The 25,961-nt window shown below is 43.0% G+C and overlaps 4 protein-coding genes across 4 annotated transcripts; 1 reads left to right on the top strand and 3 right to left on the bottom strand.

Annotated features, from left to right (window-relative positions):
* The first annotated feature begins 200 nt into the window (after nt 1-200).
* On the top strand, nt 201-4,830 carry rep15 (RAB15 effector protein). Its single transcript, XM_070971961.1, has 3 exons — nt 201-1,652; nt 1,903-2,247; nt 2,324-4,830. Exons 2-3 carry the CDS (start codon nt 1,954-1,956, stop codon nt 2,867-2,869), a joined length of 840 nt encoding a protein of 279 aa, XP_070828062.1. The 5' UTR covers nt 201-1,652; nt 1,903-1,953; the 3' UTR covers nt 2,870-4,830.
* An 845-nt stretch (nt 4,831-5,675) lies between these two features.
* poglut3 (protein O-glucosyltransferase 3) lies at nt 5,676-10,204 on the bottom strand. Its single transcript, XM_070971960.1, has 6 exons — nt 9,864-10,204; nt 9,261-9,458; nt 8,862-9,145; nt 8,511-8,715; nt 6,596-6,792; nt 5,676-6,503 (listed from the first exon to the last, which is right to left on the bottom strand). The coding sequence occupies exons 1-6, from the start codon at nt 10,099-10,101 to the stop codon at nt 6,063-6,065; spliced, it is 1,563 nt and encodes a 520-aa protein (XP_070828061.1). The 5' UTR covers nt 10,102-10,204; the 3' UTR covers nt 5,676-6,062.
* Nucleotides 10,205-10,649: 445 nt separating this feature from the next.
* cyb5r2 (cytochrome b5 reductase 2) lies at nt 10,650-15,968 on the bottom strand. The gene is made up of 9 exons (XM_070972461.1): nt 15,863-15,968; nt 15,472-15,621; nt 14,922-14,994; nt 14,194-14,300; nt 13,760-13,889; nt 13,541-13,624; nt 13,087-13,172; nt 12,859-12,958; nt 10,650-11,189 (listed from the first exon to the last, which is right to left on the bottom strand). Exons 1-9 carry the CDS (start codon nt 15,875-15,877, stop codon nt 11,017-11,019), a joined length of 918 nt encoding a protein of 305 aa, XP_070828562.1. The 5' UTR covers nt 15,878-15,968; the 3' UTR covers nt 10,650-11,016.
* A 2,703-nt stretch (nt 15,969-18,671) lies between these two features.
* LOC139337282 (ovochymase-2) lies at nt 18,672-24,298 on the bottom strand. Its single transcript, XM_070971803.1, has 6 exons — nt 24,202-24,298; nt 23,603-23,727; nt 23,416-23,509; nt 23,187-23,318; nt 22,759-22,860; nt 18,672-18,796 (listed from the first exon to the last, which is right to left on the bottom strand). Exons 1-6 carry the CDS (start codon nt 24,284-24,286, stop codon nt 18,672-18,674), a joined length of 663 nt encoding a protein of 220 aa, XP_070827904.1. The 5' UTR covers nt 24,287-24,298.
* Nucleotides 24,299-25,961: the final 1,663 nt, after the last annotated feature.

Here is a 25,961-nt window from a genome sequence, read left to right as displayed (position 1 = left end):
AATGAAGAGACATTACGAGTATGATGTGCTCAAACTGGCAATTTTGTTGGAACTGATGTTCTCAAATAATGCAGTGTGTGAAAAGCCTGGATGGAAATACTTGCCTAACCCATGTTACTTTGAAATAAGTTATAGGGTTTATATGTCAGTCGATTAATAGTAGTAGTAGTAGTAGTAGTAATAGTAGTAGTATAGTTCTGTCGCCATTACATTGTTTGTTCACTAGAGGGCACTGACAAGTTCATTTAAAATGTGACATGCCCCGTGTAGCACAGATCTTGGTCACAATTCTGGATAAATAAATCTGCACTAATCAATATTTTTATATTAAAAGTGTATTAAACAAATGCGGCAGACGGACAAAGTTAGTGACTCGCTGATGAACACGGTGGAGCATTTACCAGATAAAGAGCCAGACATTTTCCTTAGGAGCTGGTGAAGACCAAAACAGAGCTAAAAAGAGAGCTTGAACATAGGACTGACATTCATCAGGTGAACAGAAACTTCAAATGAATGCTCATGCTGGTCGGTGTCAGCTGGCCCTGAATATGTAAATACACCGCTGTTTGTTCACAAGTTCCTTATGTCGGTTTTATGGGGCCACAGTGTGTTTTCATCTTGTTCAGCTGCCAAGTGAATTCTTTTCGATGATACATTTTTATGTTATGTGTTTATTTTAAATAGGAATATTGGCTGATATATCATATTTTGAAACCCCTCAAATCAGCCACAAACAATTTGTGTTAGTTAGGCCATAATTTCCACGGATGAGAATATTTTGTCCGGTATCAGCGCAAACTGTGGCATCGTCATGTGACCCTGTTCTCCTGTATTGTACTGTATATGCTCTAGTACAGCCCTGTTTTTGTAACTGACCATGTCCATTTAAGCAAGAGTTAAAAATCAAAGCCTACTTTTACCAAGTCTATGTATGACTGCATAGATTTCAACAGAGTGGTCAGGCAGGGATTGTTATGTTTGGTTGACAAAATAAAAGCACTTTGACAAACTGGGTCCTCTGAGTGGCAGTCAGCTAATGTTAAAGGACATACGGTATGTGTGCTTACCTTCATGTACAACACTGATATAGGAAGCCTTAAGCCAATGGACGCTCTTACAGCTGGACTACCTTACAAACAGATCAAGTCCCATTGGTCAAACCTGGAATTTCAACAAAGACAGAACATGTCAGTGCCTCCTAACCATCCATCCATTCCCCAGCAACTCCTTTCCCCTTTCCCTTCTTAAGTTAAACTCCCCTCTCATCCCCTCATGTGACTTCACAATACAAAGCCATTTGAGCCTCCTCTTGAAAAGAGACAGTTAAGCATTTTGTTTACCCATCAAACCCTTCAGGCTTACCCCCGTCCTCAAGCTGCTGCTGCTGCTGCTGCCAGTTAACTGGTAAGATGAGTCTTTTGTTGACTTAACTAAAACTTGACAGGTTACAAACACCACACCCATGCTAACACTGTCAACAGGAACTGTGAAAATCCTCTTTATTTTACTGAAAGTTCTGTACATGTCAGGGGACTGAAGACTGCGCTTCACACACAGCACCGCACCAACACTGTGTATCTCAGCAGGGCAGGGGACAGGAGTGGAGGGCAGGTAGTGGACTTGGAACGACAGAAACTTCCAGACCCATTTTGGTACGTACCTGGAGTCATTTTTGAAACTTCTTTTAAGTAGATATCAGACCTAATGGTAGATTTTTCTATGTGCAACACAGAGAAATGCTCATTGATTCACTGTTAAAGGAAAGAGCAGACAGTAGTTCCTTAAGATGCATTTACTTTTGTACCTCAAGAACACAACTAGCAAAATACTTGACCAAACTTTTACTATCCAGATGTCCATCTCAGATTCTAGTCTGTAATCTAATTTTGCAAATCTTTCCAGTGTATCAGAGAGACCACCCTCTGATCTCCCGCCCTCCAGCATCAGTCCAGTATGGGCCAGAACATCACCAAAACCATGCCTAACCCCTTCCAGAACTCCAAATTGTTCACCTCTTTTAAGAATGGTTCCTCCAGCACTCCCGCCTCTAGTCCCTCCTATGACCAGAGCACGTCACCTCGACCGAGCATCTTCGCGACACTAAGGAAACCCCCCGCTGCCAAACCCAATGATTTCATTCCTCTATTCAATGACTGCATCTATGCCGCTTCATCCAGAACTCAAGAGTACCTCCTCTTCAAAGACCCAGAGGACAAGTTCCACGCAAGCCCTGAGGTGCTCACTCAGGTAGGTAGTTTTTCTTCTGAAGACGCTTCACAAAATGGCTTTTAAGAGGTCTTTAAAACACCTTGTCCTCCCTCAGGTCTTCCTAATGACCTACATCTCTCAGAGCGTCAGTCTCAACATAACTGATGCCTTCAACTGCACAGCCATGACGCTCGAACAGCGCATCCTCCTGGGGGCTGACTGGGTTTGGGCCGTCTTGGAGAAGCCCACCAAGAACCCTCGGATCCAGATCGCCGTGCAGGTCCTACATCTGCCTGACAAGGAAGACTCTGAGGAGAACGAAGTTCCCCCGGAGGCCTGCAGTGAATCCGTCCAGATTGCTCAGAAGGAGTCCAGCAACAAGACCATGTGCGAGAGAATGGTGGACTTCTGCACCTCCATTGGCAAGGACTGCTATGCCCTCTTCTTGTTCATGGGGAAGAAAAATGACAAGGGGAATATCTACGGCGTACTCAGCAACAACTTTGAGGCGGCCATCGGCAAGTGCAACAAGATTGACAGAGCTCTTATCGAGAACTTCTTCAAAGGCTCGAGGTATCTCCACACACCTTCAGGAATGATGCAGGCAATTGTCACCAAGAAAGACAGAGAGCCTCTCACTCTCATGATTAAATTCAGCTGAACCAAAGGGACTCATAATATCTAATGGCCAATAACATGATACAGTGACACAGTAATAAACTTTATGCAATAAAATAAAAATGTGGGGCTTAATAATGGCTCTTTTGAGAAACAACCTCCAGTCCTACTAAAATGAAAATAGGAGGCCTTTGAAAGAAAATTCTGGTTATTTTCAACCTTTCCCAGCTGTTGATGGAGCATCTCACAAGCATGTCAGTTCACTTGTAGAGTTTGCTGCTGTTTACTTAGATTCCTCTTTTCTGAAAGCTTCATCTTGGAACTCATTAAGACCAATCATACTGTGCCTCTGCACGTCTTTAAAGAACTGCAAGGTTTCATCGTACCTTTCTGAACATCAAGTCTTAACTGGTAAAGCAGGTCTCACTGCAGTGTCTTACTGTGTGTTGAAGAAATCATGTCTCACAGTGTGTATCTGACCTCTCATGCGTGGTAACTATAGCACATGGTGGCAAAAACAAGAAAGATTAAATCCAAAGTTGGGTCAAGGATCCCCACTAAAACCAATTTGTCATAACCATTTGGATTTCTTTAAAACATCGCTCTTGCAATGGACTTTTTGGCTTTTTGGCTAAACGCAGGTGTAACTAATAACATCAATGATTTATGCATTCCATTTACATGTTTTACTTCAAGGCTTCTACTGAAAGCCTTTTTGACAACAGACATTTTGGCTTTTCATAGTGGGAACCAGGACCCTGAAACTGAAGCAGCTAAATGGAACTCAGCCATCGTTCATTTTATATTACATATACCCGTGCTTCTCCTACAACATGTCAAACTGTCCTCAGTGACAAAGGCCTGTTCTCACAGCGGACATTTTGACTAAACCTAACCCTAACCCTAACCCTACAAGTGTAACTAATAACATAAATGATGGCTGCATCCCATACATGCTTTACTCTGTGAGGGTGTTTCACTTGTATGACTCACTGCTACACCTGAAGTGAATGGAGCCATAATTAATGTTATTAGTTACACCTGTGCTTTCCTGCTCTAACACGTCCAAATAGAAAAAAGGCAAATCAAATGTGATCAACACCAGAACTTCTTACCTGTCGCCAGTCTACAGTGAAAAAAATCGCTAAACCACCAAGCTGTGAGCTAACATGAGTAGATGTTACAAGGCAAAATATAGTGCAGAACCAGAATTTCATTGGTTTAATGAGCTGCATGTCATCCATCCTGACACTAAACACAGCTCAAACGACTAGTTCACCTGATAATGAGGTCAATCAGTGCGTTAATCTGCATCCTGTTGAACCACAGATGAATGTGTTCCCTGTTTTGTAACAGCTACCTGCTGTGTTCTGATAGCATGTAAATTTAAGTTGAGTTGAAGCTTCCTTTACTGTGATGTTTTGCATATTTCCACTGAGCAGCTTGACCACCATCATTTTGCAGGAACAATTTCACTATTTGGATTTAGGCAGAAATTAGTCCATGAGTACTTTTATCTAAAAATACTGTTTGTGAGGGGAATTTTCTTGTTTTCTTCATGCTTGCATAATAGCTTGCATTGTGTTAAATTGAAAGACTAATGTACCATTGCTGTAAATATGAGTGTATGGCGTATTTGGTTTTGGGTACAGCAGCTAAAAAACATGCTGATGAAAGGGGCTGATGTGTCTTTTGATCTACAGAGACACAAAGAAACTGACATGGAAAATATTCTCGGATATTAAGATATTAAGAACATGTAGAGGTTCAGAATATATCATTTGTCTAATTTATGTTTTCTTGTCTACTATGATATTGTTTGGATGATGTCATCATAGCACATCAGTATAAAGTGGGTCCACAAACTAAAATATTAGTTTTCATCATTTATCAAAGATTACTGTAACATGACTTTTTAGATCTTTAACATGATTGAATTAATTTGGAAATTTTGTAAATGGCTCTTATTGTCACAGACTTCATTTAAATATTAACACATATCTCCTCAACATATCTGACTCAGTCGTTTTCATTGCTGTTGGTGTCATTTTTGTACGTCACTGAGTTCTCCAAGATACTTTAAGGCAGCAGGGCCCAACCACCGGGGCCGTTTGGTACCGGGCTGAACAAAAAATATTGTACTGCTCATAAGAGTCTGAAAGAAGGTTGATTTTGAAAATCAGGTGCACCCACCACAAAAAGATTGGGGACCGCTGCTTTAAGGGGAAAATGTTCTCCTGAAGTGCTCAGGTCCTGATTGGACCTCACTACAGCCAGACCAAGAGCTCCTAAGAGGGTTGGAAAACTGCTTGGTTTAAAGGATGGCTTTGTTAGTGCTGATCAGTCCACCGCTTTGGTCCAGAATGAATCTCATTGTCATGACACTTAAATGACAGATAAATGAATCCAGGTCAGAGTTTTCAAATACCTGCACAAATGAGGACATTCTCAGCAGCCTCTGCTGTACTTTGTTTTGCGCTAATTAGCACATGTTAGCATGCTAACACACTAAACTAAGATGAACACGGGAAACATTACCTGTCAAACAAGAGCATTTTGTGTTATCATTGTGAGCATGTTAAACTCAGCATTTCTCTCACAACACAGATTTACTGAGCCACTAGCACTACTGTAGACTCTTAGTTTACAGTCTTGATTCGAATGTGGGAAAACATGTAGCTGTACAGTATGACACCACAATGGCAAAAATAAAGACGGTACTGAAGGGTAAGTCATGCTCTCTGACAGATGAACATGTTGATGACAGTCAGAGTTCACTGTATGTCAGACTCACAACGCACAATTTAAGGGCTGTGTTTGGATTAAACTGTCAAACATCAGATTTATTTACCATGTATTTATTTTAATACTGTAAAAATGTCCAATGCAAAGGCACAGTTACAAAACAGCAAATATATCCTCAGTTCCTTGACTTACTAACCAGAGCTTCACAAAGGCACAAGAAAACACAACAGTTAAAAACTAAGAGTGGTATTATAATTCTGAGGGCAGCGTCCTGCAGCCTCACCTTGAGATAGACAGTTTTTATTGTAAGTCATTCCTCGAACTTCCTTTACTGTCTACAATAAAAACAACAATTTCAATTCAAATGCTTAGCTGTAAACTGTGAAATTCACATTTTCTTGTGAGCATCGGGAACATTGAATTATCCTCAGACTTTACATGTCGGGAATGTTTCAGAGAAAAAAACGACAACAACTAAGAACTCAGCTCCATCATAGTTCATCCTTCATGTTGGTGTCTTCTTCGTGGCTTTTCCGCTCACACGTGCACACAGCGGTGTGGTCGTCCGGCTGAGGGACCAGCTGCATGTCTGCGTGCTGTGTTGGCTGTCCTGTCTGCCGCTCTGAGTACGTGTGCAGCACTCTGTAGTAGTAACAGTACAGTCTGCTGGGCTGCAGCAGCTCTCTGGCCAGCATCTGACCCGCTCTGGCGATCTCTTGTGCCTCGCCGTCGTTCTCCTTGGCCCATTTGATTTTTTCCAACAGGTCTGACAGGTTTCTCTTCACGGGAACGTAGTGAGTGCCTGCTTTAAGGTGGCTGTAGAAATACTCATAATACTGTGAGTCCTGCTTCAGAACCAGACTGCTCCCGAGCATCAGGTACGGGAAGCGATACGCTGCCACTGTTCCATCCACGTTCACCTGGTACTTGTACTAAAACAGGCAAATAGTAAAGCCATTTTTAACTTCAAGAGTCTCTTAAAATGTCTGTATTTATTTAACTGAGTTTATTTATTTTTCCTCACCTTGAAGAAGTCAAAGAATCCGACAAGCGGTGCCTTGCCGACATGTTTCTCCCTGTCTCTGAAGAAGAACCATCCTGTGATGCCTGCGTCCAGCAGCTCAGGGTTCTCCTTGGACAGAGAGACGAGGTGAAGACGCTCCTCTCGACTGTCCCGTCCACGGAAAAATGCCCGATCTGTTTTGTTAATCCACGGAGGACCTGGAATAAAGCGGTCCAGATGTTAAACAAAAAGGCAGAAAATGTGAGGATATGAGGTCGAAAGGTGTATGTGTATACAGCCTGGCACCCAAAGGAGAGTGCATATTAAGGTCAAAAACTGTCTGTAAGTGAGTGACAGGCTTTTATTCCACAGCAGTAAAATAATCTGTATGTACAGTACTTCCATTACAGGTAATGACTATTTGACACCTGACGCCTGGGGTGAGGGTGGCTACACCACCTGACTCATTAGTTAATTCAGTTTAACAACTGCCGGTTCTTTCTCACTAGTCTGATGAAAAGGCAAAATCAGTCAGAGGCTAAAATCCACATACACACGTATTTAGAATATTGAAACACCATAAAGAGCATGGCAAGAATGACCATCCATCCATCCATTATCTATACCGCTTATCCCTTTCGGGGTTGCGGGGGGCTGGAGCCTATCCCAGCTACAATGGGCGAGAGGCGGGGTACACCCTGAACCGGTCGCCAGCCGATTGCAGGGCCACATACAAGGACAAACAAACATTCACGCTCACACTCACACCTACGGACAATTTAGAGTCATCAATTAACCTAATGAGCATGTTTTTGGTCTGTGGGAGGAAGCCGGAGTACCCGGAGAGAACCCATGCATGCATGGGAAGAACATGCAAACTTCACACAGAAAGGCCCCGCCTGACCCGGGGATCGAACCGGCAACCTTCTTGCTGTGAGGCACCCGCACTACCTGCTGCGCCACCGTGCAGCCCAAGAATGACCAATTTATTTAAAACTACGGAGTGAAATTAAAATTGAATGGCAGGTGACCAAATACCTCCGTTACTGCAGCTCACTGTATCATCCACATTCATGGGTTACTGAATTTGAACGGATCTCCACTTGATAATTTACATGCACTGTAAAACCAAGAGGCCCAGCACTGAGACATGTGGCGCCCCCAGGTGGACACGTGACATGTGAACGGGAAATAAATTCCACCTGTAAGTGGTGCAGACTGCAGCCTGCCTCCTTGGTTCATATGTTTTGACGCTGTCCTAAATTATTCTGTTTCGGAGCTCTATTTTCAAAACTTTCTCACATACTTTTGGACAGGCAATACAACTCTAAAATATTTGGAATCTGAGTCAAAAATAACTGGGGCCAAATCTACAGTTCAGCATTTATACCACTACTAGCATGTAGGTTAATGTTACTGAACGGGAAAAGCCCAAAACTTCCTGGTCACACTCAGCGGTTAAGGAAAAGTGATGCAGCACAAACTTCATGGAAACACAGCAGCCCTTTCTGAATTCTGCTTGAACCTTGAAATAGACGCTATGATCATCTTTTGTATCAACGACCTGTTACCACATCACAATGTTGCACAAATGCTCATCTCTGAAGCAACTGGTCCTCTTTCTTTCTTTCTTATTTTGTAGAACTATGTCCTCTTGTATACATATTTTCCTGTATTTGTTCAATACTGGTATGTTCAAAACTAAAAACTGTGACAAGGGAGCCATCAACCTGAACACAGAGTCCCTGATTCAGTCCCTGTGGCTCCTTACTTCCTGGTACTATTTAGATAGTAAAGAAATCCATTCGATTCACTGCAAGTCAGTCTTTTTCTCTAACTGCTGTGGTCCACAGTAATAAACAAACCGTTAAGAACTTCTGCGCCATGCTGACCATGGCAGCCCTCACAGTGTTACAGGAGTGTGTGTGTGTGTTACCTGTGTTTCCCTGGACAGACAGCAGGTCATTGGTGACACCTCTCATGGTCTCCAGGGTGGAGTGTGTGACCTCATAAGTTGGGAGGACGATGTCCCGTGTGTCTGTGGAGCCACACCACGACAGGACCGGAACAGGATCCGCTCTCCTCGTCTCTAATGGCCAGTCGCCAACATTGATGTAGAACTCCACATCAGGCACCCTCACCTTCAACAGCAAAGAGCCCAGGATGTCACAGCCATCACATGACGCCACGCGCTGTCTCTTGGCATTAATATTAAAGACGCTACATCTATTAAAACATGCAAAAGCACCCATACGATCCTTTAACACGCCTGAAACTTAGAGAATACCTTTCTTGTTAGAGAGAGCAGCATTTCATCAGAGAACATTTTGAAGTCGGTGTATTTTCCCAGAGTGCGGCGGTACAGCTGGTTGTTGATGATAGCGTAGTGAATGAGACCCCCTCTGTTGACGAATCTGTGCGGCACTTCCTGTCTGAGACGCTCCAGGTCCACTGTTGGAAAAGACTTAAAGTCGGCCAGGATCTGAGGCTCCTCAGCAGGACACTGCATGACGCTCTGCCAGGCGGAGGCGTCGGTGTCTGGACAGTCGCAGTATTCGTGATAGACTGGACCTGAGCGTGGACAATAACACTGAGGGTCAAGACAAGGACACATCTGTTCCATCTGTCCTGCATCACACTGTGACCTGACGTGACTGTGCTTATTAATGCATGACGCAGCACAAACCTTGGATGGTATAGGGTGACTTGGCAACAGCAGCATCTTGGTGGAGGACCTCCACCTTCAGGCCCCTCAGGACGGTCCCGTAGAGCCGGTACCTGACCAGGAAGGAGCCGTCTCGTCTGTCCAAAGGTGGAGGGACGTGGATGCGGATGTGCTCCTTCTTGTCCAGCGGACTTATCTTTACTTTAAATGTGTCCATACCTGAACAGCACATGTGAAGGACATTTGAGTGACCTGTAGAGCTTCATCAGTTGCGAAGACTTCCGTTATGTCTTCTGATACATTAGCGGACCGCGGACAGCAGAGCCTCGTGTTTTCGGGTTACAGAGCACTGAGGGTGATTAAAATGAGCACCGAAGGATTTGCAGGGTAAATGAGGCAGTTATGACTACTAAACTCGTGTTCAATAATGACGTTTCGTCGACATTAACACGAACAAACCACGGCTGAACGTGGCTTGCCAACGTTACATCTGCTGTGTAACTTACATACGAAATGATCCCAGATCAGTTTACGGACGCACCGGCAGATGAGCTAGCAGCAACCGGCCAGTGATGCTATGGTTAATGACACTTTCAGCCCAAGCTGTGTTTGTGGTCAGCTCACCTGGGGACATAGTCAGGTTTTCTCCGTTTGAATTGACCGCCTGAATAATGAAGTAGCGGACCGGTACAACTATGTCGGGGTTCAGCCCTGGACCACCGATGAGACATCTCTCTGGAGCGATTCGTTCACAGTCACAACCCGGGAGGTTTATGCTGAGAAATGCCACTAAAACTATAACCTTGCTGAATACAGCACTGTGAAAAGGCTTGACTAAGTCTACGTCACGCTCACACAACATGTTCCTACAACTGTTTACAGCTAGAAGTCTAAACTTCCTCAATATTGACAGGAAAGTTTTGATAGTAACTCTACGCCGACATGTTGGTGAGCAGAAACACGCCCATTGTACGGTGATGCCTTCACGGCATATTGGAAATGTTGGACGCGACTGTGACGCTCCACCAAATACCTAAATACCGTATAAAATACAGTACAAAACCATCGCAGCCACTCAAAGTCCACTTAATTATTTTTTTCTAGAGCTTTCGACCAAACCTAAAAAATGCAATGGTTAATGTTACACATAGTTTGTCTCAATGTTTCATCGTTCATCTTGGGCTGCTGTCATAGTATATTGCTGTGGTTAGTTTGAGAAGATCTCGGATTTTAGACTTTCCACTATAACTTAGCATCCTGTGAATTAAACAGTAAGTTTCACATTAAAAGTGGAGCACATGTTAATGTTAGGCAAAGCCTTATTTTGATATATAGTAGTTTAGAGAATACTCACAATATCTGGGAGTTTTATACAAGTAAAATGATAAACGTATAAAAGTCAACACATTAGTGCTCTCATATTACGTATTTATTCCACAAAAAATTACATTTTGGCCTTAAAAAATAAAAACATTCAAAATGTAATCACAAATAGGAAGCCTGATGACAAACTGTGTACTTTAAGACTACACCTGAGTCCTCAGACATTGTCAGAGTGATGTTTGTGGGTAATGTTGATGGCAATTACCCATTTTAAGACACAGGTTTGCATTGTAGGTGTTTTAATGTCACTGACATCAAAAATCATCACACATGCTTAAATGAAAAACACACTTTGTGGATAGTGTGAGATCATAAACAGTGCTAATAGAGGGATTGTTGGTTCAGTGATTGAAGGATTGCAGAGAATAAGCCAGTTTTGGAGTTAAGTAAAACTCTAGTATGCGAAAATGTTTTCTGTTTTGTGTCCCAGCTTGTCCAGATTTGGCAGACAGGCGTACTGGATCATCGGTGGCGGACCGCACAGGACGATAAGGACATCACTGGACGAAGCAGGGAGGTGGTCCTTGATCATGTCATGGGTCACAAAACCTGAACCATAGCTCCAATCTGGAGGGCAAGACAAGAGAGAGAGAAAGATCAACCTTCTACTTCAGAAACATATTTTGAACAATTTGCATCTCAATGTGTTTTTTTGATGCTGTGAAAATACAGAATAAAGTCCGATGATTCAAAGACAGAATGAAATCAGTAATATAATGAAACAACCGAATTAAGAAAGAGGAAGAGGCAGGTTCAACTTGTGCGTTCATCCACAGATAGTCGTCTCTCCCTCCAAGGCAACCAAATAATGACACCGCTAACGAAGAGCAAGCACACCTCTTCTAATGAATAATGATCAAGGGCTGATGTGTTTCTATTCTGTGTGGAACTAATGACAGACAAGACCGAATACGAGCAGCGTTCAAGGCCTTCACAGCGGAGATTATGTAACAATATTGTGCTCATTAATTTGTGCTCGCTTTAAGGATTATGCAAAGGAGGACATGAGCATTTGCTAAGCTACTGTAACACCTTGTTGGAGCTATCTCTCTCCTCAGCCTGCAGGGATTTTCCTTCAGCTGGAGAGTCTTTGTTTGCTTTCCCGCTCTAAATATTCAGCGGGGAAACCAAAGGTCTGGGCTTTCAAACTTGAGAGAGATTTGAGATTTATTCAGCTTCATATAGCCTGGCACCGTGCTGTATGTCCTTTATGGTAAACATGATGAAACTAGAATTACCGCCTGATAGCTGTTTGCCTCCAAGCGAAACAAGTTGCAGTTTACATCCATGTCTGTCCAGACTCATATAAGTGTCTTTTTTTTTTTTTTTTTTTACACAAAGGTGTAATTAGTTACGGAAAATTTCAACACCAGATCCCATTTGATGAGAAGATTTTAAGATTTTTCTCTATATTTTGTCTTTTGTTCTAACGTTATGTGTATGTAGCAAATACAGTTTAAGATCTAATGTAATTTATACTTAAATTAACATTTTTTTAATGAAATTCTGCTGCTGTGATGTAGGAACTGTGACGTCTTCATCCTCTAAATAGACATTTTATAAGTTGCACATAGCTTGTTGAGTCATCCCGCAGGTACAGAGCCACATTAGCATTTATTTGGAGCCATGTTTCTGGCAGCCTGATGACTGTGAGTCCTATTGGCTACTTATTCTCCTCTTAGCTTTGGTTTGGTCTCCATCAGTTCTTTAGAAAACGTCTGTTTCTTGAGCTGCTAAACGCTCCTCAGTGACCGTAGCCGCCAGCTCTGTCTGTCTGGTGCTGTGCATGTAGCAGGCAGAGGGTTTATTAGAAATTTTCTTCTGAAAAAAGCTGCCTGCTGATGCTGGAAATGAGATCGATAATAGCGATGAGACTGAACCAACAGTTAAGCTGTGGGCCATAAAGCCAAAACAATTAACTGAAAAATGCTGAAAAGCTCTGCGGAGTGAGGAGAACTGCTGACCTAGGTGATAATGTTCTGACGGTTCATCAGTGCAAGCGACTCCTTTCATATTACATGTTGCCTTGTGATTGACTGTGCAAGATTTCTGCATTGTACTAAAAACATGGCAGCATCTGTCTCATGTCAGTGTGTCAAAATTAAGGCCACATTACACATACGGCCGGTTTCTGCTTTGGTTAGAGGTGATTTCGTCAAATAATTGCTTCACTATAATTGTACCTTATGTGACAATAAATAACTTGAACTGAACAGTTGAGGAAACGCTGCCTGACCTTGTGGAGGTTTGTCCAGAGTGAACCACAGTTTAATTTTGTCAGGATGGTTCTTCTTCGCCTCCTCCAGCTCCTCCCTCAGTAGGATATCTTTCTCAGTCTGAGCGGGAACAAGTGGAAGAGATTTAATTTCTCCGGAGTATTTCCACTTACGTACAGCACAGTAATACTCTTACAATGAGACACAGAGGAAAGATTTCCCAAAACAAAATATGGTGCAGAGCTGACCTGGTTGGCAAATATGAGAGAGCACTTGGTGTTGTCAGTGGGGTCTGAGGTGATGCTGCGGATCAACTGCAGCATGGGAGTGATACCTGAGGTGGTAAAAGACACTGAGGTTAGTCTCGGAGAAGAACAAGGGTGTTGTTTTCAGGTACAATGTTACTTTTACTCAGTTTTCAAAAGAATGATATTGTCAAATATGTGTTGGCGATATCATTCTATATGTCTTATAAGAGTGAAAAGCCACTGCAGAACTTTTCTCTTTCTGCTCAACACCTATGAAACATTTATGTTCAATGCACATGTACGGTCCAGTTATACAGCAGGCTCTGTATGATGCACAGTATTCACATCAGTGAGAACACTCAAGCTGAGCCGGCTGAGCCTCTATGATTCTCTTCTGAATACGTGCATTAATGTACATTAGAGTGACTGTGAGTTTTAAGAAATGTAAGTGAACCTGTTCCACCAGCGATCATTCCAACATGTTTAAACTTCCGAACCTTCGCCTCTGACTTCTTGTCTGGTTGGATGGAAAACTGCCCTGATGAGGAGAGAGTAAGTCTCAGTGTCAGTCTGTGTTTTGGCAGCTCAGACGGTCTTATATTGTACCACAGTGACACCTGCTGGTGACAGCAGCTTGCTGCGCTCTCTTTTCACACATGCACGCACTCCGTACCATTTCCCTTATACACCAGCAGTCCATTGGGTCCTCTGAAGTCAATGGTATCTCCAATAGCCATGTCGTCCAGGTACTGAGACATCTTCCCTCCCTCTGGGAAGGACGGGTGGCTGTTCTTGTAGTACACCTGGAGAAGGTACAAAACGGACACAGCAATTTAAGTCTCTCAGTTTTGGTCTGCATCAACTCTGCATCAGTAAATGACTTACTAGGATTAGTAAAAGTAATCATTATGATTTGCACAGCCTTTCTAAATGGTTGATAGAGGGAGGAGTTAAGAGGTCAAAAACATGAAAAGGCAAAGGTAAAGAAACATTCAGCCCAAATAACCAAAACAAACAAACAAAAAAGCCTTCTGCAGTTTACACAAGGGCCAAGCGGTGCTGGTTAACTTGTGTTGTTCTGTGCCCTGCATCAGTAATGTTAATTACCTTGACCACGAGGTCAACATATCCCTCGTGTTCATCACTGGAGACTGGAGTGTAGGCTCTGACCACCAGGCTGCCCTTCACCTTGGCTGACAGGTACACATGCTGGCCTGGTCCACAGGGCAGAGGGGAGGGAAAGCAAGGAGGATGGGTGAGATTTGAGGAAAAAAGAGGACAAAAGTGGAAGCATGGATGAAGTTTGAAGATTGTTCTGTGATGGAAACGAGCTGTGTTTAAGCTCTGACCTCCACAATGGGCCTACATGAGCATCTAACTGTAATTTGGGATTGTACTGAACCTCTTATATAACACATATAAAACAGCATATACTGTACTATTTCTGGAAAGGGAGCCTTTTTACTGGTCAATAACTCTGATTTTACATGATGTCAGCTAGTATCCTGTACGTGTTTCAGTTCAATCAGTGGAATCGCTCATAAGTATTAGAAGCAGAGTGATATCGTCTTGTATTTTCATTTACTGTCATATTTCAAGATACTTTGGATCAAAAATCAAGTTGAACTAACTTTCAGCACAATTCAGGCTTCACGTGCTGGAGATTCACAAGAAGACGTATAAAGTTACACAACTGTATGCAACTGCTGCTCAGACATGAGTGTGTAAATACACTCTCATCACCATGAAACTTGGTGGAGTCTTACAGCACTGACAGACAATCTTCCTAGTCGGGAGGAATTTTATCTGAAAGGAGAAGAGAGCTGTTTCAGTACCTACTGGCAGTCCAAGGATATGAGTCGCAGATGGAAGGCCAAACCGAAATTTCTTTGTGTCATGGCTGATTTCCTGCACAAGGACACACACACAGGTAAGAAATAAATACATGAACAAAGACATAAAACATACAGTATCAATGCCACGAGTTTGGAAATCCTAACTGTAGAGCTGTGACCTCCACAAGGCAGAAATCGCAAAACGTGGCCTAAAAAAATGCTCTGCATGGCAAGTATCACCAGAGGAAAGTAAGAATATGTGTTTGAGTGAACTTTGAAACCAGATGAACCAGATGAGTGTTTTCTCTCATTAATGCCCAAACAGGAGCTTCACATCAGTTTGATGTGTGTGTTAAAAAATATGACTGTAACAAAACTCCTTTCATCAGTTCAATATGGCGTAAAACACCAACTGGTTGTTCCCTCAGTGCTGACGTCGTAACATAGCAGCTGAATATGAAGTTTCTGTATAATCAATGTGAATTTGAATGTGTCTGTCAGAATAAAACACTGTAACATTGTTAAATGTGGGCGTCTGTGTGCGGTCTACCTGTTTGTTTATAAGGGGAAGGGGATATTTGACCGTGGAATCCTGCAGAGTGATGGGCTGCCTCTTCTTCTTCTTCTGTCCTGCAGAACTTTGCAGGAAGTACAGCACGGTCACTATGACCACAGTAACAGCCACCGCGGCCTGGATCATCTGCAGGACAAAGATCGCATAGTCTCCACTGTATGAGCGCTGCCTTACTGTGCGTAGAGTGATGCATTATCAAGAGTTTTAACAACATAAACGAGTGAAAGAGGAATGTTGAGCGCATAAATAAAATCTCACAGTCTGAGTAAGATATTCTTCAAGGATACACGGGCACCAAAAAAAAAAAAAAAAAAAAAGATAAAAAGGATTTATTCTAAGAGGAAATGAAGTGAAAGTTCACTCTTACCATTGTCTGATCCATAGTTTTAGCACGCAAAAAGGTGTGCTCCAACGTCCCTGTCCTCACTGAAAGACCAGAGTCCACACACACAGGGGAGGCAACGACAGCCTTCACAATCCCCCCCCCCCACACACACACACAAAGTGAAGGCCTCCAAAGGGGCGTGGCTTCCTGCGGGGGGAAAGGTGACACAAGGTCCAAAGCACCAATGAGAAGACAGATTTCTTCATGACACTATATAGTACAGAGGTGGTGTTCAGGCAGTGAGGAGCAGAGCTGTGAGATCACACCACTGAGAGAGGGGTGGAGAGACAGACACAGAGCTTACGTAACCAGCACGGAGGGAAAATGTTTATTCTTTACAGAGAAGAGTTAACCAGTACGCGCACATTCGCAGCTGACAGTCCGGACTATATGGGCAGGAAACATACTGCACAGAACATTTCTTTATGAACTGTCCTGAGGAAAAAGAGGGCGAGTCCTCAGATGGTTGCAATCATTACTGAACAAGTTATAAAAACAAGTACCATTAAAATCATAAACAGTTTCTGACCAACCTGCTGAATCACCATATAAACTTTATCTACAGTGGGCTCTAATGGATAAAGTACAAAGTGCTCCACATAAATGACACAAGCACCTACTAACCTGAAAAACATAATGCACCTCTCATAATGTAAAAACAATAACCCCTATTTAGCATTTAGAGGCAGCATACAAACATTAAGTACACTGTAATGTAGTGATCCTCACATACGGACATTTGTACTGTTTAAGTATTTGTCGGCACTTTTAAGGCAACGGTCCCCATCCTTTATTGCGCACAGATCCCGGAACTTACCCGCGACCGACCCGGAAATTTCCCGGGACATTACCAGGACTGACCCGCAGCTTTCCCAGGACCTACCCGTAAATTTACCGGAACTTTTCCGGGACTGACCCGGGTCGGTTCTGGTAAAGTCCCGGGAAATTTCCGACTACGAACTCGACTACGAACCAGAACAAAGAGCAGAGAGCCCATTAGTCTAGTTTTAGTGCTCTGGACTGACTGCCTGTAACTGTTATTATTGTAAATGTTATTATTATTAGTACAGCGGTCCCCAACCTTTTTTGCGCCACGGACCAGTTTCACGTAAAGCAATAATTTGCCGGACCGGCATGAAAATGAATAAAAACAAGTTATTAAAAATACAACTGACCATTACCCTGAATGTAGTTGTAATTAGTTGCAGTCCTGCGCTTGTTTCTCTTCAATGAAAAGGCTTCATTGCCTCATTTGCGAGCCTGTCGCCACATTTTACGCAGAGCGGACTTGGCGCGTGAAAATCACCAGAACCCGTATTTTAATCAGGACTGCTGATATTGTCTCTTAAATGCAGCTTTCTTTTTCTTGGAAGCTGGCGGCTCTTCTTCTTCTGTCTCATCATTTGGTCCTTTTCCCTTTCCGAAGAAGCTCTCCAAAGACGTTTGTTTTTGACTCATTTTTGCTGGCTTGTGTGCTTACCTTTTTTCACGTGACTGAGACGAGCGGTTTGACATGTGGTCAGAGGCACAGGTGGATGCACCTGGTTTTCAAAATAAAACTTCTTTCAGACTCTGGTGAGCAATAAAATATTTTTTGATTCTGATGTGCATATTTTTTGTCGGGCACCAAATGGCACCAAATGTTTATTATTGTCCATTCATTTATTTTTTTTATTTTTTATTTTTTCATTTTCTCCCGCTTCATCCGGGGCCGGATCGCGGGGGGAGCAGTCTGAGCAGGGACACCCAAACTTCCCTCTCCCCGGACACTTCCCCCAGCTCTTCCGGGGGGATCCCGAGGCGTTCCCAGGCCAGCCGAGTGACATAGTCACTCCAGCGTGTCCTGGGTCTTCCCCGGGGCCTCCTCCCGGTGGCACATGCCTGGAACACCTCCTTAGGGAGGCGTCCAGGGGGCATCCGATAAAGATGACCGAGCCACCTCAGCTGACTCCTCTCGATGTGGAGGAGCAGCGACTCTACTCTGAGCTCCTCCTGGGTGACAGAGCTCCTCACCCTATCTCTAAGGGAGCGCCCTGCCACCCCGCGGTGGAAAAATTATTATCCATATGTACCATTTTAGCATGCTAACATTTGCTAATCAGCAATAAAGACAAAGTGCAAAGTGATGTGACTGTAAAAGGTTTAGCAGATGTTTGGTCAGAACAAAATATTGGACAACCTGAAATGACCTGATGATGACACTGGATTCTTTACTTTTATTAACCTAGATTTATTGAACTGAATCTATTATCAGAACACTTGAATGAATGTCTACAAACATGTTAAGGCAACACAAGACCAAAGTGATATATTTTTCACTTGGAAATGTATTTTTGTCTCAAGCCCTTCTTTTAATACCCACTCCCCGAGGATTCTCCGCCATAGTCTTCCTCATCTGAGTCCATGTCCACATGCAGTCTGGGGTCCTCTGAGCTCTTATGGTGTGCATCATCGTGGTGAGACAGGGCTCTGTTAGTGGAATGATGCACAGCTGGGTCTGCTGCATCCAAGTTGACTGAAAACAGAATTGTGTAGAATTATGAAAGGGATGCTGCACAAAGACCCTGCCATGATGTCTAAATAAGTCCAGACAGGATAGAGTATGACCCAGGTATTAAGTGCAGCTCATTTTTTGATACTATGCAGTTTTCTGTAACTTATTTCTTACATTGGTTACAATAAGGGAGAGAAATATCTTTACTTTTGTCAAAAGAACAACCAAGAAGTTAATCAGTATCACTCCCCTCTCTTAAAGCTACTGTAAAACAGTCCCTGAGCAAGGCACTGATCCCTAGCTGCTGCAGTGGAGCTGCTTCATGGTCATCAGCTGACGGCTGTAGTCACATTTCAGCTCAGCTCCCAGTGTGAACACGCTGCCTGTGCGAATGAGATTCAAGATGCTGCTCTTTACTTCTCCTGCAGAAATCAGAAAAAGATTAAAAAAAAAAAAAAAAGTAGAGAAAGCGAGTAGAGAATAAGACTTTACCCATTGTTGCTCCAGAAAAGATTCTAGATGACCCTCATACACTCACTGGCTACTTTATTAGGTACACTTATACAATCTAATGTGATCCAACACAACAGCTCTGTCATAAATTCTGCCTTTACAAAGACAATAATGTTCAGCTTTGACTGACACTGTCAGAGAGGTATTAATCTAATAATGTTCCTGATATTTTGTCCACCCCATTTTCATACATGAGAGGGCCAGAATACTAGAAACACCTTTCCGCATAACGCTCTCCAGCACAGCAACACCAGCCACAACGACCTCAAAGGTTATTACCATATTACCCTCCAGGCTCTGTAGCAGCAGTGCTATGTGCTAAATAAGTTAACATACAGCCCTGATAAGTCATACTTATATAAGGACTTAAATCACCTCTTCCACCTGTTCTTGTTTCTAGTTCCTGAAAGCTGCTAGTGAACAGTACAATATTCCACCTTACTATTTTATAATGAATGCGTGCAGAAACACAGTATTCAGAATGACTTACAGTAAACTGCCACTAGAGGGCGAAGTCTACCTACAGATGACAGGCCCCTTTCACGTAGTTTTTGACTGACATGGGCAAGAGCTGTTCTAAAAGATGGAAGGTTTATATGATAAACAATGTCAAAGGCCCTTTCATGTGCTGTGGATGCTGCTGATGGCCATGGATGTTAGCAGGACTAATGTGTCCTCAACAAAAAGCAGAAAAAACACAGTTGTTAATCAATTTCTACTAAAACAATCCAGAAAAGGTGTCAAACTCAAGGCCAGATTAGACCTGGTCTGACAAGTCCATCATCAATCACTCACTTCATCCATCCATCCATCCATCCATCCATCCATCCATCCATCCATCCATCCATCCATCCATCCATCCATCCATCCATCCATCCATCCATCCATCCATTTTCTATGCCGCTTATCCCTTTCGGGGTCGCGGGGGGGCCGGAGCCTATCTCAGCTGTCAACAGGCGAGAGGCAGGGTACACCCTGGACCGGTCGCCAGCCGATCGCAGGGCACATACACACAACCATTCACACTCACACTCACACCTAGGGGCAATTTAGAGTCACCAATCAACCTAATGAGCATGTTTTTGGTCTGTGGGAGGAAGCCGGAGTGCCCGGAGAGAACCCACGCATGCACAGGAAGAACATGCAAACTTCACACATCGAACCTGCGACCTTCTTGCTGTGAGGTATGCGCACTACCTGCTGCGCTACCATGCAGCAATCACTCACTCAAAAAATAAAAAATAAAAAAAATAAATAAATAAATAAAATAAAAAATCATCCCTCAGGCAGGCAGATGTGATGAACAACAGTTTGCTACAGAAAGCATAACATCAGAGGAGATGTGTAAATTTAATTTGTTCTGGCTGTGCCCCTGCTTATCTGGCCCACAAACTCATTGTTATTTATTAAGATGGCCCCTTCATTAATGAGTCTAACACCTCTGGTCCAGAAGGACTAACCTGCAGCCAGTGAAGACAGGTCACAAGTAGAGGTAGCCTGTTTTTAAGGGGCCACAAGTCAAAAAGGTTGGGAACCACTGTTGTAAGTTACCTATTGAATTCTTTTATGTGCATTCATTTGAGAAATTAATCATTTGGTAGTGAAGTAAAGTAGTTCTCTGCAGTTCAATGTCTTGATATAGAGGAATTAGAGCGAAATAATGTCTTATTTGTGGAAAACAGGTAAGCTGTGTGGCCAAAACACTGAACAAGTTGCTGTATCGTGTCGCTACCTGGTGGATGTCAAGCATGTGTTGTGTTCACAGGCACTCCGACAGGCCGGTAAAACACAGAACTATGGTATGTCTTTGGCCTGGGGGCCCATTTTTATAAGAACCTTGCTCTTGTATAAGTAGATTGTAAAATTATTTTGATAAAAACAAACACGAGCACTGTGTATGTTTCTCACACATGTCATGCTGTTATTTTTTCTGGTTGCTGCAGTGTTGACAGTTCGACGTGTGTCTGATGACAGCTGATTGAGGTGACAGTAATCCTGAATTGGCTTTGGAGTGACATTTCATAATACTTTACCTGATAATACCTGTACTGACACAGGTTCTTATGAATGTTGTTTTCCCTGTATTCACTGCAGTCAACTTATACAAGGTCTTTAATGAACATTACACTTCTGGCATATAATATAGCATTAATAAAGTATCCAAAATGAGGGAGGTTTTGTTTTCCTAACTTGTACATCAGGCAAACAGCAGCTATTTCATTTATGCTCCATTGTTTTTTTTTTTGTTTTTTTTAAATGCTGACATTATTGAACTTTGAACTTTTCCATGTACAGGCCCAGCATGCAACTCTGTTTATATAAGGTGCTTTTACATAAGAATTTGAACACTAATCAAGTGTATATTTTTTTGTCTTTTGTATTTCTAGATTTCAAATTTCATTGATACAAATTTCCTTACAGAACATGCTTCTTCAGTCTTCCTTGTTGGCTCCACCCATCTGCGGCAGTGCACACCTGGATGGGCGGAGCCACTAGTTACACAGTTTAGGAAGAAGCGTTAGAGGGGAAAAACCGCATTGTAGTCCCAAAGGAACTGGTGTGGTGAGAGTGAACACTGGAGATATGATGCCTCTGAAAGACACACTCACTCACTCTCTCACTCACACACACAGCTGTATGTACTGTACCTGTTTCTCATGTCCTGTTGTCACCAGTGGCAGCCTGTTTGGGGATTTTGTCTGTCTGGAGTGTTTCAACACAAGCAGGAACACCCTGAACACACAGTACAGGAACTGAACAGGGATGTTCAGAATGATGAGCTTATGTGTTTGTTTGCATGATCACAGTACGGAGTAGTAGTTGCAGAGTGCAGGATGCAGAGGGTGTGGATGAGGATCTCACAGAAACTGCAAGGTTTTGCAGGTGGAAGCTGATATTTTTCTACTGAGTTCAATAAAACCTACGAGCTGCACCTTTTGATTAACCTCACCGATTAACACGTAATACCTCCTTTGTTTAATCTGTCCAAAAAACAAAGTGTAAAAGTTACAATTTGAAGTTTATGGGTTCTTTGAGTCTCGGCATCACTGTGATATTTGCCAGACAACCAGGCGAGACTCCAAAGAATAGCTAAAACTTGTCATTTATTTTAGGGTTTTTGCCTATTTGCCAATTTGCAGGAAGAAACCGACTGTATTTATATAGTCTTACCGACCACTTGAAGCACTTTACAACACGAGCCAGCGCTCACACACACATTCACACACTGGTGGCAGAGACCACCATGCAAAGTGCCACAGCTCTCGGGCTCAGTACCTTGCTGCAGGGACCAGGGATCAAAGCGCCGTCCTTCTGATTGGTGGACGAGCACTCTACCTCCTCAGCCGCAGCCACCCTGAGCTACTGCGCCGTTGTCCTTCTCATGTCTCAATTGTGACTCCAGTGTTAAATGTCCCATCGTCGCTCTAAATGCCAGTGACGCTCCCTGCTTTGTTGAGCCAATGGCAGCACTGGTGGACCGTACAGCTAAAACGGACACAAGCACCTTCCCCTGTACATTTCATTATTGTGTTGCTGTTATGTGCATGAAGGGGGACCGTTCATTAATGCAATGTCACTTCATTCAGACAGTTGGATGAGCCACAGGCTTGCCATTGGGAGCTGTTGAGCTGTATTGGCTTCCACTGTTGACCGTTGCAGCTCCAGTGCAGCAGCTGAACTGTTACTGACTTATTGAAGAACTCAAGCACTCAAGGTGAGAAGAGTTACTCATTCTCTTTCACTTACATAACACTTTCCTGGGACCCTCGTTTCATGTCGCCGCTCCCTCTCCAAATCCACAAACCTTAAGTCAACAAGTTAAAATGCAAGAGAGGCTGAAGAGAACGCAAAGATTGAGTAAACCACTAACCAGATGACGTCACGAGTTGCTGCTTAGCTGCCATGTCATCTCGGTGATCATCATCTTGGTCTCTCCGACTCTCTGCACCTGCTGTGGCCTGATCATGGAGGTCTGCAGAAAAATACAGGAGAGGGGAATGTGGGGAGATTTCACGAGTCTTCACTTTTATATAGTTTTCTATTTCATTTTAGTGAATCTTGGTTTGGTATTTTTTGTTTGGTAGGAATTATATTTTCAGAACAATTATTCATTCTACATATTTGTTGCTTTAGTTCAACTTGAGCTTTTTAGCAAGGTCTAATGAGCATTATGCACGGTTATGCTAGAATACACAAAAGATTTTATCATTTTGTTTTATTCTCGCCGAGGGGGTAAACGCCTCTAAAGGCCGTCTCATTTGGACCATCATGAAACAAGAAGACGTTAACTGGACACACCTGTATGGCTGATGAATGTAAGAGTCGCACTGAAGCCTCTATGTGTGACGCTGCTGTCTGACGTGAACTGAAGCACCATGACGCTGTGGTAGGACAGGACAGGGGGAGGAACGCTGCCTCCACACAGCACGGCTACACAGAACAAACAAAAAAAAGCTCTTTTTGCAGGTAATGTTGAAAGGAGTTTTAAAAACAAAGCGCTTTTGATTGAGAGATTCATCCGTCCTACCGATTTCCTCTATTCCTTCGACATCTCCCAGGACAGTAAGGGAATCATACAAGCATCTGTCTGACTCCTCCAGGTAAAAATCAGCAAAGTCAAGCTGAAACACAACAGTCAGAAGAATCTGTGACAACATGCTGCGTTTCAAAGAGTTTCATTCATCTGAATTCATTTGGAAGATTGGGTGCATCACCTTAACCACATGACCCTGCGGAGCATAGACAACCCAGCGGAGGACACAGTCATTACTGTAGAATTGTGGGTAATTTGGGCTGTGGACAGCAGTCTGATCCTCGACTAGAACAACAGTCCCGCATCCTGGTCACACACACACACACACGGGAAACATAAACACAGCTACACCAAGCATTACTACACTTAACAGAATACCAGTTTGGCTCACACACAGACACACACTCATCTGCACACTGAAAACAAAAGACCCATTATTAGCAGCTGGGTTCACCCACTCCACAGCCACTCAGCCAAAGTCTTTGTGTGTGGGTGCAGAGCGTGTTTGTGAGTGTCTTGTGCAGCTCATTATTGTGTCATGGGACATCTGCCAGGTTGCTACGAGATGCACAATCAACAACCGCAGCAGAGAGTAAAGCTGTGTGTGGACTGTAAATACAGCGTGCACATACAGTTTAAGTTAAGTGAAGAAGACAGAGCAGGATGCGTGTCAGTCTGTTACACTGCACCGTACAAATACCTCAGCACGATATGCAGAGATGCATGTGGCTGTGTACTGTGTAGTATCTGTGTGTTTGTATTGTGTATTGTGTTTCCCACCAGGATCAGAGCGTCCCTGGACAGCGCGATGCGTAATGACAAAGCCGCTTCCTGCTCTGTTAATGTCAGAGGAAAAGAGAAGCATTGCACTCTGGGAATTATTAAGTAGCACCGGGCCAGGAGTGACACTTCCACAGAAGATCCCTGTAAAAAGAGAGAAAAATGCAAAACTGATGAAAGGCGATATGATACAGGTTGAGTATGTGCCATACATACATACATGCACATATGTTTCCTGTTCATCGATATTTAGGGGACTGATTATTCGCAGTCTATTTAGTTTTTGCTTCTGTCAAGTACTTACATATATATATAAAAAAAGTTCTGCAGCCCCATCAGTTAGAGGTTCATGAAAATGGTGTAACATTTGGCAATAAACCTTATCCGCTTTTCCGGTTTTATTCTGTAATTTTCTTTATGCACTCCAGTATGTTTTTTTACTTGCTGTAATCATCACCTGTTTATCACCTCAATTATCCAGTCAGCCCTCCCGGCACCTGTACCTTTAGAGATTCACTACCCGTTTTGCCAGATTGTGTTTATCTTTCTGCAGATTAGAGTTCCATCTTTTGTTGCTGCTTTATGTTTTATCTCTGCCTGATGTTTGAGTTTTGACAAGTTCCTGGTTGATCACCTGTTCTGCTGGTTATCTTGAGTTAATTACATTTTTTAAGTATTGGACGTGTGATCCTTGCAGGTCTTGCACTCTTCAAGTTCTGGTTATTAAATCTCCTGTGTCTCTGTTAAGTTTGGACCTAAATGTAAAAAGTAATTGAACTTTGCGGTTTTAGTTATTTTTTATTACTATTATTCCTTTATAGAGAGCGAAGCTAAAAGTTGTGTTTGCAGACAGCACTTTGGCTGGGTGGAAGGATGAACAATAGCTCCCACAGCAAACCACTGTACACCTAAAACCAGTCACTGTAATTTTTACATTTCTCTTCATGCACATCCCCTGCCTGCAGTCTTTATGCTAGGCTAGCTAACTCACAGATGTAAGACTGGTATTTTACTCATTGCACTTTCAGAACTATTCCTTTAACCAAATTAATTGGCACATTTCCAGAGGTCTTGGGTGGCTCCGCTGCCTCTGATAAATGTTTCTGCAGTTAAAAAGGGCAGACTCATCCTTGCCGAGTGTGTCTGAAGCTCACCAACAGGCCTGTGGATCCCAACTGAGACAGTGAGGCGATCGTAGCGGCAGTAAGAGTCATTCTCCAGATCAAAATGATCGAACTCCAAGAGAACACTGTGACCTGGAGGAACACTGAGCATCCACACACACAACCTAAAGAGACCCAGAGATAGAACTGAACACACAGGCTGTTTTGATTGATTATGTTCCTTTTCTACACTCATACAATTATGAGCTTTAAGGCAAACATTTCCTTTCATCTGACGTCTGACACCCAGAAAGTCAACATTACATTTACATTTCTTGGTTGTTTGGTGGTTAAGTCACACTCACAACCATTTATTATCTAATCTCCTGACTCCTTATTTGGAACGTCACTCACTGGTTGTTGTCATAGTGATCACCAGGGTGGGCGGGGTTTCTGATTACCCCCTCACTGTCAGTTACAGGTCCGTCTCTCACACTGCAGAGTTCTGACACACACACACACACACACACACACACACACACACACACACACACACACACACACCGAAGACATCAAAGCATGATGAAATATATATGAATAAGAGCTGCTGTGACAAGAGGAATAACAACTCACTTGATGAGGCCGCTGCCTGCTGCT

This window comes from Chaetodon trifascialis, chromosome 10 (genome assembly GCF_039877785.1).
Source record: "Chaetodon trifascialis isolate fChaTrf1 chromosome 10, fChaTrf1.hap1, whole genome shotgun sequence".
Lineage (NCBI taxonomy): Eukaryota > Metazoa > Chordata > Actinopteri > Chaetodontiformes > Chaetodontidae > Chaetodon > Chaetodon trifascialis.
The sequence above is the reverse complement of the archived record's forward strand: the minus strand, read 5'-3'. Positions and strand labels throughout refer to the sequence as shown.

Excerpts from the sequence above, each read along its gene's own strand:
- LOC139337282 (XM_070971803.1), bottom strand. The coding sequence starts at position 24,286 with ATGCTTCTCTTTTCCTCTGACATTAACAGAGCAGGAAGCGGCTTTGTC. Across the intron at positions 23,319-23,415 it reads CGAAGGAATAGAGGAAATCG|CCGTGCTGTGTGGAGGCAGC; the intron begins GTAGGACGGATG and ends TGTTCTGTGTAG. Across the intron at positions 22,861-23,186 it reads TACATTCATCAGCCATACAG|ACCTCCATGATCAGGCCACA; the intron begins GTGTGTCCAGTT and ends ATTTTTCTGCAG.
- rep15 (XM_070971961.1), top strand. The coding sequence starts at position 1,954 with ATGGGCCAGAACATCACCAAAACCATGCCTAACCCCTTCCAGAACTCC. Across the intron at positions 2,248-2,323 it reads GCCCTGAGGTGCTCACTCAG|GTCTTCCTAATGACCTACAT; the intron begins GTAGGTAGTTTT and ends GTCCTCCCTCAG.
- cyb5r2 (XM_070972461.1), bottom strand. Across the intron at positions 14,995-15,471 it reads TTCCCCTTATAAACAAACAG|GAAATCAGCCATGACACAAA; the intron begins GTAGACCGCACA and ends GTCCTTGTGCAG. Across the intron at positions 13,890-14,193 it reads ATGTTGACCTCGTGGTCAAG|GTGTACTACAAGAACAGCCA; the intron begins GTAATTAACATT and ends TACCTTCTCCAG.
- poglut3 (XM_070971960.1), bottom strand. The coding sequence starts at position 10,101 with ATGTTGTGTGAGCGTGACGTAGACTTAGTCAAGCCTTTTCACAGTGCT. Across the intron at positions 9,459-9,863 it reads AAACCTGACTATGTCCCCAG|GTATGGACACATTTAAAGTA; the intron begins GTGAGCTGACCA and ends TGTGCTGTTCAG. Across the intron at positions 9,146-9,260 it reads GTCACCCTATACCATCCAAG|GTCCAGTCTATCACGAATAC; the intron begins GTTTGTGCTGCG and ends GTCCACGCTCAG.